A 17,110-nucleotide genomic window follows, 5' to 3' on the forward strand; every position below is an offset into this window, starting at 1 on the left:
TTGAAGCATTTCAGTCAGGGAAAGCGTTTGGTGAGGGTTTGGTGCTGTGCCAGGTTCTCTGACTGGAGAGGTGAAGGTCAGGCTGTGTGGTGATCACCGGTTATTTTTGAAGCAGATTGGACTGGACTGGGAACAATCCAGATTATTTACTGGACAGGGAACAAAACAACTTCCTAGAAGAGATAGGCTTTGCAAACCACACTTCCTTCTACTCTCCCTGTAACAGTTTGAATAATGTTCCTCCATTCATCTACAAAGCAAGGTGTTTGGATCTGCTGTTACCCCATTGGAACGCAAATTTGAGAATATTCAAAATAATGAGGCAACTTCAGCATATAACCCACCTCTGTGGATAACCTCATGGTTTAGGAATGGAGCGCTCTACTGCAAAGGTGCACATTTTTAAGACAGTGCAAAATTCATCAAGAGATGGCCAGTACAAACATGGGGTAGCCTCTCTTGTGACATATTTTGAGCATCATTGCTTCACCCAACAGTGAAAGAGGCTCTTGAATTAAGTATGTTGAGGAGCCACACAGTGAAATTTTGAACCCGAGAGAGAGAGATGGAGGATATGAAGCATAATTGCAGGTGGAGGTTGGGAGAAAGTAAATACCATTTGACTTGAAAAAATAATTTCACACGCTAGCAAACAAAAATGAAATTTATAAGAAGTTTATTGGATTGGTAAAATGTAATAAAAAAGCATTTGTGATACTTCTTCTGCAAAGAAAAAAGGCATCTGGCGATTTTGCATATTTATTTTCCCTTACAAAACATTAGAAAAGCATAACTGATAACAAGGATAACAACTGAAAGAGCAGAGCAAAGAGGAAAATACATCTCAATATAATTGGATAATGCGTAATAAAAATACAGAAAACACATGCTTAAAACAGCTTTCATTCTCTTACTGTAAAAAAGTAATTTTACGTGTTGAATAAAAAATATATGCCGGTTGCTCTGAAAATAGCAGTTTAGAAGAGGTAACTAGCTGAGAACAAAATATATATATCTATATATATTTATAAATATAGAAAACGTGTATATGCTGCATCTGTCCTCAGAACAAACTGGAATAAATGGTTTTCAATTCATGCACACAAGTTACCAGAGAAAAAACTTCATATATTACCTAGTGGACCAATCCTGTAAGGTCCTGACTGCATTTCCTGAGTGCCCTCAAAGCCCTATGGATGTAGTCAATGAAGGAGACAAGTAGCCTGATGGGTTCGGTGGCAAGGGAGGCTACTCAGCAGCTCACAGGAGGCGCACTCAGCACTCACAGGATTTGGGAAAACTCCAATGGCAGCAGGATTGGGCCCCTCACAGACTTGGGTAGTGCTTGTGCTCAGCAAGGGGTAAAACTGGTACCCCTGAGCTATGACAGATAGGAGACCAGTCCTAATAGCTCAAGTAATGTTACTTCATTAGGATCTGAGGGCATGGAGTGTGCAGCAGAAGGCATCCCTCATCCAGGGAATGCCTCCTTGTGCCCCTTTCTTGCCCAGATACCTAGGCTAGTGATTCACATTTAAAAGGAAGATGCTTCCCATACCTCTGAGAGCCTCTGTCTGCTGGCGCAGGACAAGGAGAAGTGTGCTCAGTCACGCTCCACTCCCAACAGCAACAAAGGCAACAATGCAAAACCTCCTCTATCTCAAGGGCTAAACCAACAGCTACTATAAAGCTGAAATACCACCTCAAGCCTAGCCTAGTCATCCACTATGAACTACTGCACATCCAATAAACATCATCACTGGTGAACCCTAGAGCAGACATGTCTACAGTTGGCAGGGATTAGGCCAAAGCATAGCAGCTACATAGGACAAACATTCCTGGGGGCACTTCTTCCTTGCAGTTTGAAAGATCTAAGCCAATCTCCCAGCCCTTGGTGGGTTTGCCATGGGGCATTTAAGCCAAGAGGAATCCTTCTGGAATGACCCATGTGTGGTTCAGACCCCCTCGTATCAGCCCACAGGTAAAGCCAGCATGAGAGATTACGCTCTGAAATACAACAAACCTCTGCTGTTTGTTCGGAGCTGGAAAGTGCCGTTACCAAAACCGCAGAATTAGTACTCCTGGTCTCTCATTTGACTAACTGGAGGGAAGGCACTGGGGGCTGCCCTCCAGTCTCTCTGACAGTCCAAAACACAAGCTGTGGTATGGGAAACTATAGGCCCCTTAAGGGAAGCGGAAGTCTCACCAAGGCAGATCCTGTCTAGCATGATCATGAGAAAGTCCACGCATAACTTTGCTGTGCCTACACCTCTGCCAATATTCAGTCCTCACTCTCCAGACAGAGGTCACAGTGGTGCAGTACTGAGCATCAAAATATCAAACCCTTCCCTTTGCTGCTTTTCCAATAAACCTTGCATTTCCTCTCTGACCACAGCAGGGAGAAGTTTCCTAAAACACGATTTTGGGGATTGAAAGTGAGAGCACATCAGCCTTTTTAATACAGTAGCACCAATCAAACACCCAGCCTTTGGTTCACCTTCAAATTTTCTAACGTTATATAAAAAATGAATAATGGAGAGCTTGTAAGAGACAATATTAAGCGAATAAAATCTCCAGATATGAACGACTCTGGAGTTCTGATAAGATAGAGACGTTTGAGGAGATATACTCAAGTACCTTTGCTACTGAATAGTTGCCTACCAGACAATGAGGTGTGTTAAGCAAAGTGACAAGCAGTGCTGATGGGATAAGCCATTGCTTTGCTCATCTCAACGGAGAACAGATGCTCAAAATTAACCTCTTACTTCTCTTCTACATCATTCTCATAGTTCACATCCCTGCTCGGCACTAGGGCTATTTCTCTGCTGCCCATAAAGGAGCACTGCAGGTCTCTGAAAAGGCATATAGTGAAGAAAGTGGAATACACTTTTTGTAAAAGCAGCTCTGTTAATAGCCTACTCTTCACCTTGCGGGTTGTTCTGCTTAGATGCTTGTCAGGTGCTTAGGCATTAGGCACATTAGAAATACTACTTTTTAGGTAGATAAAGCAAAGAACTAGATCAGGCTGAGGGGACAAGGCAGAAAATGTCCATGTGCCAAACCAAAATGGGTTTCCAACCCATACAGAGCTGTCAGTAAAGCACTGGCAGATGTAAAAAAGTGCCCCAGTTCTGCATTTTCAATGGGTACTGTCTCAACATAGTTGAAACGCAAACTACAACCTCCGGCTGTGCATTTCAGTGCAAACTGCTCTTATCTCATACAGCCCTGAATGAAACATTAGCACAAAGGCAGCCTAATTGGAACAGGATCTTCTCCCTCCCTGCAAATCCTAATCATTGCACACAATCCCATAGCTAACGGCAGAGAGAAAACACCTGCTTCTGGCAAAACTACTTGCACTAGGAAGGCAGGATCAAGCCCTAGGCTGGACACGGACTCACCACGGGGAGCAGCTCTGACTATGGAGAGGATGAGGTGGACCTTGCTTCATTAGCAGATCTTCCTCGCTCCCATGCTGCAGCAGTGCGGCAAGCTGGAGCTGGAGCAAACATTTGCAGAGCAGGTGCTAGGCTTGGGCTCTAGCTTAGGGAACACTTCAGAGGGTGGCATTTTTCTCCTTGGCCACGACCAAGGAAGACAATACAAGCAACAAGAAACTACCCTGAATGGCCATCTCCCTTTCATTCTGAAATCTGAGCGCTTTCCCAAATGAAGGCATTTGTCCTATCTAGAACTCATATTTGGAAAACCTCCCTATATCAGAACTGGAAAATATTCTGATTGCATTTTCTGGTCCTAAACTCTAGGTGAACTTTCCTGGACAGAGCTCCTAACTTTGTTTTAATTCTGTGCCCAAACCAAAACGGCTCCATACCATATAGAGACCAGAGCAAGACTAGGACACCACAAACGACAAATAAAGAAAAATGACACCATGAAAAAGGACATGGTCCTATCAGAAATGCTGAATAAGCGAAGCTTCTATGGAGCAAAATTAGCATGAGATGTAGGAACAGTCATTAAGAAAAAAAAAAAAAATCAGGGCAATTATGCCCTTTATTCTTTGCCACATTTATTATTTTCACCTCTCTCTTCTTACAGATGAAATGGGGCAGGCCAATTCTTTCTCCTATTCAAGTCGGCTTTGCTCTCCGGGCTGTCACGCTGCTGGCACAGACCTGCGGAGACAGGACTTCCCGCACTTCAGGGGAATGCTGAATTGGGGCTATTTTTTAAACATCAAACTATTCCTGTTCACCATACACTCTGCTTCCAAAAATAAAACAAGCATCCGAGTCTTTAAACAAGCGGATGGACCCTTTAAAGTTTCATAACAATGTTTTAAACCTGGGGTAGGAGGGATGGGAACAGGAATACATTTTCCTACTTATGGGAAATAATAAAACCAAAGTTTCTGGATATGAAAAGCTGGGTAATAACAAATCAGAGGTCTGTTGCTGAGCCCGTTCTGCCAGCCCGCCCCTGTGAGAAAAAGACAGCAAGAAAGGTGGGGTTTTTTTGTACTGATGAACTTAAAATGAAAGGAGGGGCAATACACGGGAAGGAAGAGGGTAGACAGGTACACAACATGGAAATGACTTGCCTGGAGCAACCACACAAGTAGGCAGAAAAATGGCAAATATAACCTGCCTCCTTATTCCCTTAGCCCTGTTTCCAAAACTAGTTTGGGAATGAACTGGGGGAAGGGGAGGAGAGAGCAGCAATTTGAACACAGCAGATGCTCCAGTTTAAACCGTATCTTCCCAAAGAGGAACCGAGGGTGGGGGCAGGAGAGATGGCTATTATTAATGTCCTTCCGTATATAGCAAAGCAGACATCCTGCATAATGGCAACACAATACATCAATAATAGCCCAAGAATAGCTTCCTACCGGTTTTTTTTCCCTTGACAGTTAGAAACATAAAGAGAAAAATCAAGCTGCTGAGATAAATAGCTGAGTCTCCACCCCCACCTCAAATTGCCTTGGCATATTTTAAGAGATAAATGGTTCTATGAGAAATTTAAATAGCTTTCTCTTTTCTTTTTTGGCAGCTGCAGGAACTGGGTCAGGTGTAGAAATTATTAATTTCGAAGCCTGAAAAACCCATGTTTGAAACTAAGTTTTTTTTCTTTAAAGCATCAACTTTCTTAGAAGTAGAGTTAGAAAAAATTTAAAAATAATTGAGCTTTTTTTTTTTTTTTAACAGAAGTCAGACCAAAAATAATTAAGTATCAGTGCAAGCTGGAGAAAAGGGACAATTTGCATAACAGTTCAATGGACATTAAAAGTATCCATAGCGGGTTGTTAATATTTTTTTGCATAGAGTGTAGTATTTGCACAATGGCTTTCATTACTCTTGATTAAACATAGCACTGGGAGTATGCCTTGAAGAAAAAGACTGGGGGGCACCATTCTGTAGTTTTACCCTACCTTTAGTGCACATTTCCAAAGAGACAAGAGATTACTGCCAGAGTGACCAGCACCAAACGCTTTCACAAGGAGCCCATTTACTTATTGCCAGGTCTCAGGATTGAAAGCCCAGCGAGCCAATCTGCTTGAGGCTGTGCTCACTGGTGCTCAGTGCTGGTGAACCTGGTACTGAGCCACGTGTAAATCACTGCCTTCCCCTTCCACTCAAGTTACTCTTGCTTTACACATTGATACCAGGATTTCTAGCCCAGCTTCTCTGCAAGATGCCAAAAGCCATCTCCCTCCTCATGCCATATGTGGAAGGATCTCTTTGCAACCATAAACCCCTAAATCTTACAGAAAAGAAAGGTCAAATCCTCTGAGCAAAGAAATGCTGATATATAAACTCCCTCACAGGATAGTACACTAGTTAAGACCTGTAAAAGGTTCAAATTTCCAGTCCTACAAAGATTCCAAGATCTTGAAAGATACCCAATTGGCATGCAGCCTGCTCCCTCTGCTGCATGGCTGGTAAACCCCCTCCTGTTCCCTGTGCTCTGTTCCGTGTCCCAAATCAGGCAGATACCTGAGAAGGACTCTCTCGTTTAGACTTGCTGCACCTCGACAGGGCTCACAGCTTGTGCTCTACTTCCCTTAGTGACCAATCAAAAATTTAAAAGCTGACAAAGACACAGATGTAAATAGAACTGTGGTGCCTAGAAAGTCAGAGCACAGATAGGATCAGAAGACAGACTGTAATTACAGGCCCTGCTACTTATTACATAGGCCAGTTGTGCTACATGAGCCTTCGGTGGAAACTTCCTGTGCAATTAATAAAGGAGAAACAGAATACTTTTGCAATCACTTTTCTAGCTTTCACTGTGGGGGTCCAATCCTGCCATCCTGGATTGGCTCTAATCATGGACAATCTTTCTCTGTGTAAACTGAAGGCATCTGTTCTGTGAGACTTAACAAAAAAAGAAAAAAGGAATAAAGAAAAAAAGGACAAACCCCTCATTGCAAACCTACACCATGCAATCAAGAAGGAAAGGAAATCGATCCTGAAAACCCCCACCCAGATTGTAATCTGACAATGTTTTCAAGGCATCTGGCAAAAAGGAAGAAGAAAGAAGAATGCTATGAAATATTTAAAATCCTACTTTTGCCAGGAATACGTGAGAGGGGAAAGGTGAGGTTGAAAGGGCTGCACTATTTGTAAGCCAAAACCTGAAAGCACCACCTTTTGCATAGGAGCACGAGATGCCCTTGGCCCAAGCCAGAGCTGTCCTGAGAACATGTACCAGGCGCTGATTCAACAGGGACTGGCGTGACAAAGTCAAGGCTGCGCGTAAGCAGGACAAAAGAAGCTGTCCTGCGCACCACGGCAGGCACCATGGGATGTCCAGGGTAAGGCAAACGAGAGAGTTAATAATACAGTAAAATAGCTGCGTGTTTGCATCCCATAACTGATCCTCCTCATCTAAAGCTTCAATCGGATTTTCAACAGCATGAGAAATAGGGCATCCCCAAGGGAGGATTTCTCCTAAAAGCACTTCTCTTACTGCTGAGACTCTTACCAAAGAGGGACATGCAGGGAAGGGGAAACTGCCCTGTGAGGTCTGAGATGCACTGAATGGCACTTCGATTTGCTCCTGCACCCAGGATCTTGCCCTCTCCATTCTCAAATCCCCAATGGTGTGGAGCACCTTTGCAGAAAGATCTCAGCCAGGCCTCACCACTGGACTAATCCCAACCTGCAACAGGAAAAGCAGGTGCAGAAAGAGGCTGGATGTGCCCAGCTGTCATAAGGAGGGGAGCAATCAAGCTGACACTCAGGAGTTACAGTGCTCAGCTGCGCCTTTGCCTTGGTCACATCCACCTGCCTGCTGTACAGTTCCAGTAGAAACCATAAAAGACTTCAGGACAAGCACTGGGCATACAAATGGGGTCAAAATGGTCCTGAAGCGCGGAAACAAAAGACACTTTGGAACAAAACTGGCACAGACACAATCCCCACAACGCTTGCATAAGATAGAAAGAAAGAATCCCTAGAATGTATTTATCAAAAGCCATTTTATGCAGATTTTTCCTTCTGAATATTTAAAACATGGTGAATATTAAGCTTCAGAGATTCTTAATACGTTCCAAAGCCCCACGGACCTTTGAAATGCTAGCTCATCAATATGCAACATCTAATCTTGTCAAAAAAAAAAAAAGGGGGGGGGGGGGAAGAAAAGCTATTCATCCTCTGCACATAGAGGTTACAGCGAGAATCCCAAGGAAAAAGAAAAAAAAAAAAACAACCTTCCAGCATCTTATGCAATAGGTTAAATTTACTCTGGTTGGGAAAGTTTCACTTTCTGCAAGAGAGAAAGTGCCTGTACGTGCACTGCTGCTGGAATCTTCTTCTGAAGTGTGAGGCTGAAACTGTGTAGCTGGATTACAGTAAGTAGTTTATTAAAGAAACCAAAGCTTGTGGCTTTGCATCCTGCTCCACTCCAATGTAGTCTCAGGATCCCCTCTCCAAAGGCCAGCAGACAGTGCGCCACCTAAAAATCCATTCTAGTCCAAAATGCTGTGGTTGAAATGGCTTTGCTTGTTTATAAAGTTTAGTGTTTCATATCGCTTGCATCTGACCTTCAGCAGAAAGAAAAGCTCAGTTAAATTGTGCAAATATGTACCAAATGGGAGCAAGGGAAAGCAGCCAAAAATGCTGCACGAGCTTTTGCAGGGCTGCAGCCTTTCAGGAGCACCAGTGAGATGAACTGGATGAGAGGCCAAATTGATTTAGGCTCCAGGCAGGAGCTTAAAACACCATGACATCCAAATTCACAAAGAAAATGTTCTGTTACTGCAACCCCAAATTTCCTGCACATGAAAACACTGTTTTCTTTCATCTTTAGGAGATGCTCGTTCTGTAAACCGACATTTAAAAATGAACAAACAAACAGAAGTCAGCTGACAAAGGATTCTTGCTGGTGAATGGAAGTAGGTCACTCTGAGTATTTTGCCTTTACAGTCTGGCTTAATATTAGTGTTGTACACAAAACAGTAACAAAACTGCACTGGAGACAGGGAAAGACTCTAATTTTGTCTCTTCTATGAAAATTAGCATTAACATTCGGCATTGATGTGCAATGCCTCCGAAGCACCCGATATCTGGTTAATTAAAAAAAAAGAAACCACAAAGCAAACCACACACTAAATTAAACAACAACAAAAAACCCTTACTGGTCAGCCTACATTTAAAGACATCTAAGTATGAGTAATCAGGCAGAGAGGAATTTTCCTGAAGGAACATAAAAGAAAATGAAAGTTCCACATACAAGACCAAATAAAATCTTCTGTCTCTCACGAATGCAAATTCTGGCTGCCCTTTTACACAAACATATTAAAGGAATAAAACTGGAGGAAAAAATAAAAGAGGAAAAAACTAATAAATTTGGTTTTGGAGAAAAAAATATTTAAAAACAAACAAACTATCCTTCAAACAAATTTCTTCATGATAAATCCCTGCAATCATGTGGTTCTAAATTATATGGTTAAATATGACTGAAAAAGTAAGGCACAATTTCATAATCATTTTAAAAGCAATAATTATAATCATTTTCTTTGATATCCATGTGGCAGGCCACTGATACTATGGATGCTCAAAACTATTGGATTAAAGATCTGGAAAAGTTTTTCCAACTACTAGCTAAGACTCACAATACCTCTGTGAAGTAAGTAACATACCGTCTTCACTGCAACGATGAGTACACATTGAGCAAATGGAAAAAGCGAGTAAGAGAGCTGCGTGCAGACAAAGGGAGGCAGAGGCAAAAAAGTAGAGACGCTCCAAGTGTCATGTTCTTAGTGAGGGACTCTATCCCTGGAAATGTAAAGGTTATGCCACCACCTGAGCCTTCTGTTTCCTTCCTCATTTTCTAGAAGATCTAGGTATGATGAGAAATGTGGACAAACAGCAAAATAAATAAAAAAAAAAGTTTGAACTGAATGCTCTTGATACCAGTGATCAACCCCATTGCCTCCACATGTAACATGAAGCCAAAGAGACCAGGAACGCGTAGCCAGGAATAAAGCCCACTGGGGTATAAATAGCAGTGCGCAATATTGCAGCCTGTATTTCTACTTAGTTGTAGCCCCACAACCACCTTACGTGTGCGTGTGAGTGCATATGTCAGAGTGGTTTGCAAGTGTTTGAGCTTAGGTTTTTCAGATCACAGCAGAGAATTTCCAGGCTGAAATGAGAGCTGTTCCACAGTGGCCACCAGGAAATCTACCACGGTTATGGTTTTTTTTGCTTAGATTTTAGATGCTGGGTGAATGTTACAATTTCACAAGTCTAAAGTCTACTCTCTCTCATGCTCCACATGCCAGTCAGGCAACCAACTGTTGCAAATTCAAACCTGAAATGCTGAGGAAGCCAGGTAGTATTTCTAGAAATGTTTAAGGAGAAATGCCATTCCCAAGCCCAGAAGGGTATGTGGGAAGTTAAATCAGTATCTCTTGGTCTTTGTGGCAGTTGCCATAATGTGCTTATATTCTTCAGTAATTTCAGGGACAAAATAAAACACCCGAAGAAGAAAATTGCAATTGCCACAGAAAAAGACCCTGGCACTCCCCATAGCCAGCCACTCCATGGCTTTAAGACGCGAAAGAAAAATGAACCCAACAGAAGTAACGCTGTTATCTTAAGAAAAGTCACATTATTTGGATCGTTCTAACAAAGGAAGCAGTGACTTCAAAATTAGCAAAACTAGTTAGTTAATAGGGAAAAAATATCTTGTGAAAAGTTTCAAAGCTTTTTTTTATGTCACCAGGTCCAATATTGAACCACTTCCCAAGAACACATGTGCTTGTTTTTAAATAGAATTTTTATCCAAAGAAGTTTTCAAAATAATCACAGAAACTTCAATTTACCAGCAGATGAAACCCAAGAACTACAAAAAACTGAGGAAGATGACATGGGGTTTTGAGAAATAAAAATATTTGTTAACAATTCTGAAATTTATTTAGATAAAAATTCAATATGGTTTTAATAATAATAGCAAAGAAAACCCAAGTTGTTGTGGATAACATTGCAAAAAGAGAGAATTTCTCATTAAAAAAATGGCCCTTCCGACATCACATAATTTAGTGTAAAAATTGTGACCAGCTCTAATTAGAAATAGTGTTCTCACAGCTCTCTCTTAGTTTGTACTTTACTAACCTCTAGATAGTACTAAGTAGTTCTTGCTATCCTTTGGCAACAAACGCTCAATTACCATCACTAGTGTTTTCTTGTGTGAATTTCACTACAATGAGATTCTTCAGCACACCTCTCTCTGATAGCCTTGACTTACAGTATTGAAGTCTATATAAGGTGTAGTCAACCCAGCTCAGTGAACAAATAGCAAATCTACATGATGAACCAACTGCAGGAAACAGATATCAACAGAAAACAGTTATAAACTCAAATCCTTTTTGAGCCATTCAGCTGAAGCTCCAGGTGTCTAACATTTATCTCTGATGCTGAAGAAGGGCAAAGACACAGAGTTTCCCTCAAGGACCTTCTCTTGGGTCCTGTTATCCCTCATCTGCTGGACTTTCTCAAAATCAAAAGGAACCAGCATTTATCAAACCTAAGCTAGGCTTAGCTGACCAGGGCCAGACACCAGCCATAACAGGTCCAAAGAGATTTCAGTATGACTTGTTGCACATTCTCTTCAACAACCACCATTTCTCTGAAAGACACTTTTTTGTCATTCTTCTCAGGCACATTTTGTTGACAGGCAGAAAGTCAACTTAAGGCCTGTGTCTCATCAAAGTCTCACTCCTGCCGTCAGGTTGAACGCTATTATGTAGAGTTCACTATGATAAACACTTTGGTACTCCCACACTTCTATGATTAAGTCATTACCCCAGTGTTTCGCAGCTGTGATAAAAATCCAGAATTAAAACATTAGAAAACCCAAAACAAAATTAAAGGTGCATTATCTCATAGGCTAAGGCAATTGTGTTGCTTTCCGTTTTTAAAAACAATGTTCAAGCAATGATTAAAATAGGTGACAATAAAACCATCACATTCACAAAATACTAGTGTTAGCCTTGGGGATGTGCTTAAGGATTGGGCTGTAACCAAGGCAACCCAATCTTCTGGAGAAAGTTTAAGCAGACAGTTTTAAAGCCATGGTTCAAAGATACAGCAAAACTGGCTGTAGGGCTACTTGTGACACATGGAAAGTGCCACAGCCACCCGACACAAAGCACTGATCTTGCGATAACTCATCATCCTGTTGTCCAAATGTTATGTTGGATCAGCCACTGGGTGCCTTCCTGCAGTTGTCGTAAGGGCAACACAGGACCCATTTCATGTGTTCTGGGTAATTTGACAGAAATTTGACTGTGTCCACATCCTACCCAGATCAAATCTGTATGACTGGGTGATACAGAATCAGTCTGGTATTAATGACTGTAGACCCATGGCTTATGTCACACCATGCAACGGCTTTAAGCCTGTGCTTAAACAAACCCCAGGGGCTTAAATATTTTGCTAAATTAGAACCTGATCCTGGACCCTCCTGTGCCCCGTCTGGCCACACAAATCATGGGATCAGGCCCTACTTGCCAACAAATGCTAGAGAAAGCCAAAGCAGCATAAGCAAAAACTGCAGACTTGAACAGAAACGTCTGTGTGATCTTCCAATTCTTTCTGAAAGGAACAGTTTGGACATTACCACAGCCACAGATGACGTGAAATTTTATCATGGCTAAGAAGTCCACCTTAAGAAAAGCAAGGTCTCTTTGGCAAAAAAACTCCTTCTTTGGAACAGATAAAACAGGATATATTATAAATATGTGATAAATATTGTGATGAAGCAATATCCCAGTGGTTCTTAATTGCAGTGCAATTGAGGTAAGTCCACCAGCATTTCCTAATTAAATCCTGAAGCATCAGAGGGGAGATTTCCATACACATGCGGGTGATGTGAGCCTCTGCGACATATGTACATTTATGCAGTATCTTTTGAATACATTTATAGCAATTTTAGAAGCCAAAACCACATGCATTATAGAAAATAGAGTGTTTTAGATGCTCACTCCTTCCAACAGGCAGATGGGTTTGGTGTTTCAGGGGTGAAAACAAAAGGATGATAATACCTTTGACCAGATGTGTCAGGTTTAGAAATTAGCCACAGTACCTCACATATCAACACTGCTCAATCTTTGTCAAACGTCATCCATCCATGGGTTGTTTAATGCTTGAAAAGTTTGGCTCTCACCTCCCTGCAGTCAGCCCAACTCACCACAGCACCCTAATAACACAGAAGATTCAGATCTAGATCTCCTGGCTGGCCCTTAGCTTTGAAATGGGCTGGAATCCCAAACCTACATACCAGCAAAGTTTTCTGGAAAGAGAAGACAGAACTCTAAAAATCAGTAGTTTGGGTCAATCTGTGATTAGTTTAATTCCCATAACCTCCCTGGGAAGTTGGAAAGAAGCCCTCTCGTGCAGAGGGCAGAAGACGAGAAGCCATATGACTTGCTCCAAGTCCAGCCTGTGACAGGGCCATAAAAAGCCCAAAGGCTCTGGACTTTGGTCCTCCTTAGTCTAGGTCACATTCTGCAGGAAGGCACAACAGCTCATTTCCATCAGTTACCCCAGTGTTATTCAAGAGTCTCATCAGCCACTTGATATAATGCTAACAAGAATAAGGAAGATCAGAGCTATGTTTGCTGCCTGATGAATGGCTTACTCTGCACCCGAGCGCATCACGTTCTCCCCTGTGCTTGCAGAGATGTAAAATCTTCCACGGGGATACAATGGCGTTAGCAATCCAAGCTCTGACCTCCCATGTTTTTGTAGGGTTAGTTCGAACTGGATTTGCTCAATAGTTGTGAGGGTTTTTTGACTGGTGGCAATGCAGACTGCATGTAAAGAAGCAAGCTCAGAAGTACCTTACGTGCCATGGTTCAAGGAGCAGGAGCCCAGACGGAACCTGGCAGGAGTCATGGTGCAAAAAAATCTGTTTATGTCTGAGACAGTAAAGTTCTTGAAGGCCAGGGTAGAAATCTAGTATAAAAAGGCAAACTGCTTCAGTACAGCCACGACGGTGGAGAACGATTTCTTTGCTTAATGATGCCACCCTTCTAACAAAGAAGGATTCATTCTGAGCTGTGAATTTTGGGAAACTTCCCTGACACTGGTGGAGTTTGCCAACATATAAACCATGTAAGGAACAGAGGTTTCAGACTGGTATTTCTGTATTTGAATTTACTGTATACAGCTAAAGCTATTAAATTTCACAGTGCTCTTCCATAAAGGTTAGTGCTGAACCGAAAGGAAATGCACCATTTGCAGGAGCTGCAGTGAGTATCTCAATTTTTCCTCTTTGTTTCCTATCGGTCTAGCTCACCTAACTTTTCTTTTCAACGTTAGTGGGTATAATTATACCAGGTTTCTGTTATGGAGAATAAAGATGAAAGCACCACATTCTTACTGTTTTTCAGTGGGTGCATGAAAAAAATTCTTATAACCTACTCTTGAAAAGTGCCAGTTTGTCACTTATATGGTCAATCAGCCTGCAACTCTTTCAGATCTGCTTCTTAATTTGTTAAGTGCAAAGAAAAGTATTTTCTTTGATTACATCTGCAAATAAGATATTAATGTCAATTCAGTGATATGAAAATTACTCCCTCAGTGTAATTTGCACCTTAGTTATTATGGGTTTCATGAACAAGAATATTACAGCTGCTCAGAGTGCTGTGTATTTTTAATTTTTAATTATTTTTTTTTAATTAACCAAACTAAAAAAACCCCCACCAACATGAGAAAAAAAAAAGATTATTAGTGTCCAGCTTTTATTTACCTTGGCATATATATTAATTCTGGACCGAAGATGAAAATGCTGCTGCTGGCCCAGCAGTCTTCTGCAATGACATTTCACCAGAGAGAAGTTATAAGTAGCTGGGATGAAAATGAAAGAGGAAGAAAAAAATGCTTCCTTTTTGGAATGACATAGAGAAGGGTTTAATACCTTCTTCAGCTTTCTTAAAGATAAAAACTGAATGACAGCATGTGTTTAGGAGGATCCTTTTTGCCGTTGTTGAAATAAAAGATCCTTAATTTTTTTAATGAGAACTCCAGATCATGTGTGTTAACATCAGAGAAATGTATATCCCAAGGCCTGATGCAATTCCTGTTACAGGTTAAGGAAAATCCTCCCACTGCAATAAACAAGAGATGGAACAAGACTCTATTGCTTAAATGTCTACCCAGAAACCACCACTGCCAGTGGTCCCATTAGAATGGGGTATGTGAAAGAGTGGCATAAGATTTTTTGTAAGCATCGCTTTGCACTGCAGTTCTATGTAGTCATATGTTTTTTTTTAACCACTGGGATTTTAAAAATGTGTTTCCAGCCCCACATCCTTAAAAGACCTTTTCAATGGACATGATTGGCTTATACCTCTGGTAAATCAAAAGCACATTGTGTGTATGTGTGTGTAGTGTGTGTGTAGTGTATAGTGTGTGCAAGCTCACATCTTGCTGTGATTGTTCATACATTGTGAATTGGAAGCATCACTACTGAATAAATTTATGCAATAGCAAAATATAATTTCATAAGAAAAAGAAGAAAAACCCTATTGAACTGGAAGGAAATGGAGACAAGTAAGGGCCTAAGAAAAATGATATAGGTAACAAATCTGTGTCCCAAGGATACAAGGTCACACCTACACTCTTACGTGCAGTACAGTTGAAGTTGCATTGTTTGCGTTGTGATGAGAGGAGTGCTGGGTCTGCTCCCACACTTCCTAGGGCAGTGGAGCTACTTCTGCTGGTGATGCAGATACTATTAAAGTCAAATGGAAGCTCCTCATGACTTCAATGAGAGCTGGTCAGGTTCTCAAAATAACTTGGGAGAAAGAACTAGCTCAGCCATCTTTCAGCTTCTACCTTCATGTACCTCTTAAGAGACAGGAGTCAAACACAGCATTATATTTGGGACCATGTTCAGACCTCCTTCTACAGGCAGATAACTTAGGTGCTGTGACCACTCATCTCCATCAGCTGCAGAGACAGCAGGTGGTCTGACTCACTGCCCTCCTGAAAAGTCATGTCTAAATTAAGTGCCTGTCATGGGCAGTCTGAACACGGCCTCTTGAACTGCCCTCTTGCTCCAAGGCCTTCCAGTTTTCCTTTTTTTTTAAACACAGATTCAGACCCTAGGCTGGAAAGAAATCATGCAAAGCTTGTGCAATATCCCCCAATGGGCATCCTAGGGAGGGTCACAGTTGATACTCAGAGATCAGTGCTGGCCTTGGCAGTCAGAGCCTGGATCCGAGCAGAGTTGCAGGTCTTGCAAAGGATGTGCCCATCCAGAGGGTAACAGCCCTGATTGTCCCCTTCAGACAGGAGGCCACCACAGTCCTAGGAAATAAGCAAACACAGAGAGCAAAGTAAATAAGAAAGGAGAACAAGATTAAGCGAAGAATCTATTAGCCAAAGAAACCCTCTCCTCACTCTCCACCTTGTAACAGGATCCAGCCTGAGTCAGCATAAAGCATGAAGCTGAGGTACGTGATGTCTTTCACGATTAAGCCATTTCCTGATAAGAGACAATGCTTCAGAGAAGATGGGTTCCCAAGCTCTCTGCTGAATTTAATCCAATTGAAAATAAAAGGAGATTATTCTCCTCACATTTCTGAGGAAGGAAAGGTCTTTAGCATTGGAGAAAACATCAAACTTAAGCACATATTTATTAATGCAAAAAAGGATAAAAAAGAAGCATCACTGGGAAGAAGTTTGGAACTAATATCTGACTACAAGTAATCTCTTTTGGAAGAGATAATGCCGCAAAGCTATAGCATCCATTCCAGGGGTGACAGCTAAGCAAACTCCCTGCCTGTCTACCATTACCAGAATTGTCACCTGTGTTTGTACTGCAACTGGCCCAAAAGGTTGTGACTGAAGGGAAGATGTCACTGAGACAGGCACATGGAAACCCCACTAAAAGGCCCCAAACCTGCTCCAGAGACCTCAGACTCTAAGTATGTAAGGCTAAGCATAGCTGCTAGGAAAGTTGGGAATTATCCCTCACTGTGTGATCAGGCAATCACTTGGCCCAAGACTTCTAATGGAGCTGCAGTGAGGGGATTACGGCTTGCTTAGAGGCCCTGCCTCTTCATCATAAATCTGTTTGTAAATATACTTGGCAAGCAAGTGGTGGAAAGAGGAATATCATTGTTGTTCTTTTTGAGATAGCTGAGGCACAAGGAGATCACGGCCAAGTGAGTGTCTGTGTCCTGTGTTCTCAACTGCATCTACTTCTGACATTCATGTGTGTGAAGCCTAGGTATCTCAGCAGCCAGCATGGGGACGTGCTGTATGATGAATTAGGCTCTACAAAATGTAGTGTAGGAATGCCCCAGTGTCTTTAAAAAACCTGGGCCTAAGTAATGGGCTGATGTGTACCCTGGAAGCCAAGGTCAGATCGAGAAGTCAACCAGATGCCTCAAGTTTCAGCCTAGACCTTTAAGCCTTAGTCCATCCTTCTTTCCAGTTAAAGTTATTAAAACCTGCAACTGCAATAAGAAATACATTTGGTCTTATTTTCTTACCCTGCCATCTGGCTGATGTATTATCCAACAAGTAACACTTGCATTGAAGAATTCTTGAAGGTTCCCTAACACAGCTGTTCCCACATGTTAATTGCTTTAAGGTGATTTTTCTTCTCTGTCTTCAGATTCTTA

General features: G+C 41.7%; 1 protein-coding gene across 18 annotated transcripts in view; it reads right to left on the minus strand.

The window, feature by feature from the left end:
- Positions 1 to 659: 659 nt before the first annotated feature.
- LPP (LIM domain containing preferred translocation partner in lipoma) overlaps positions 660 to 17,110 on the minus strand; it is a 552,127-nt gene continuing 535,676 nt past the window's right edge. For all 18 annotated transcript variants that reach the window (XM_049803003.1, XM_049802998.1, XM_049803001.1 and 15 more), the window contains one exon: positions 660 to 15,788. In XM_049803003.1, the coding sequence (XP_049658960.1) occupies positions 15,660 to 15,788 (129 nt within the window). In that variant the 3' untranslated portion in view covers positions 660 to 15,659. The remainder of the gene's footprint in view (positions 15,789 to 17,110) is intronic.

This window comes from Accipiter gentilis, chromosome 6 (genome assembly GCF_929443795.1).
Source record: "Accipiter gentilis chromosome 6, bAccGen1.1, whole genome shotgun sequence".
Lineage (NCBI taxonomy): Eukaryota > Metazoa > Chordata > Aves > Accipitriformes > Accipitridae > Astur > Astur gentilis.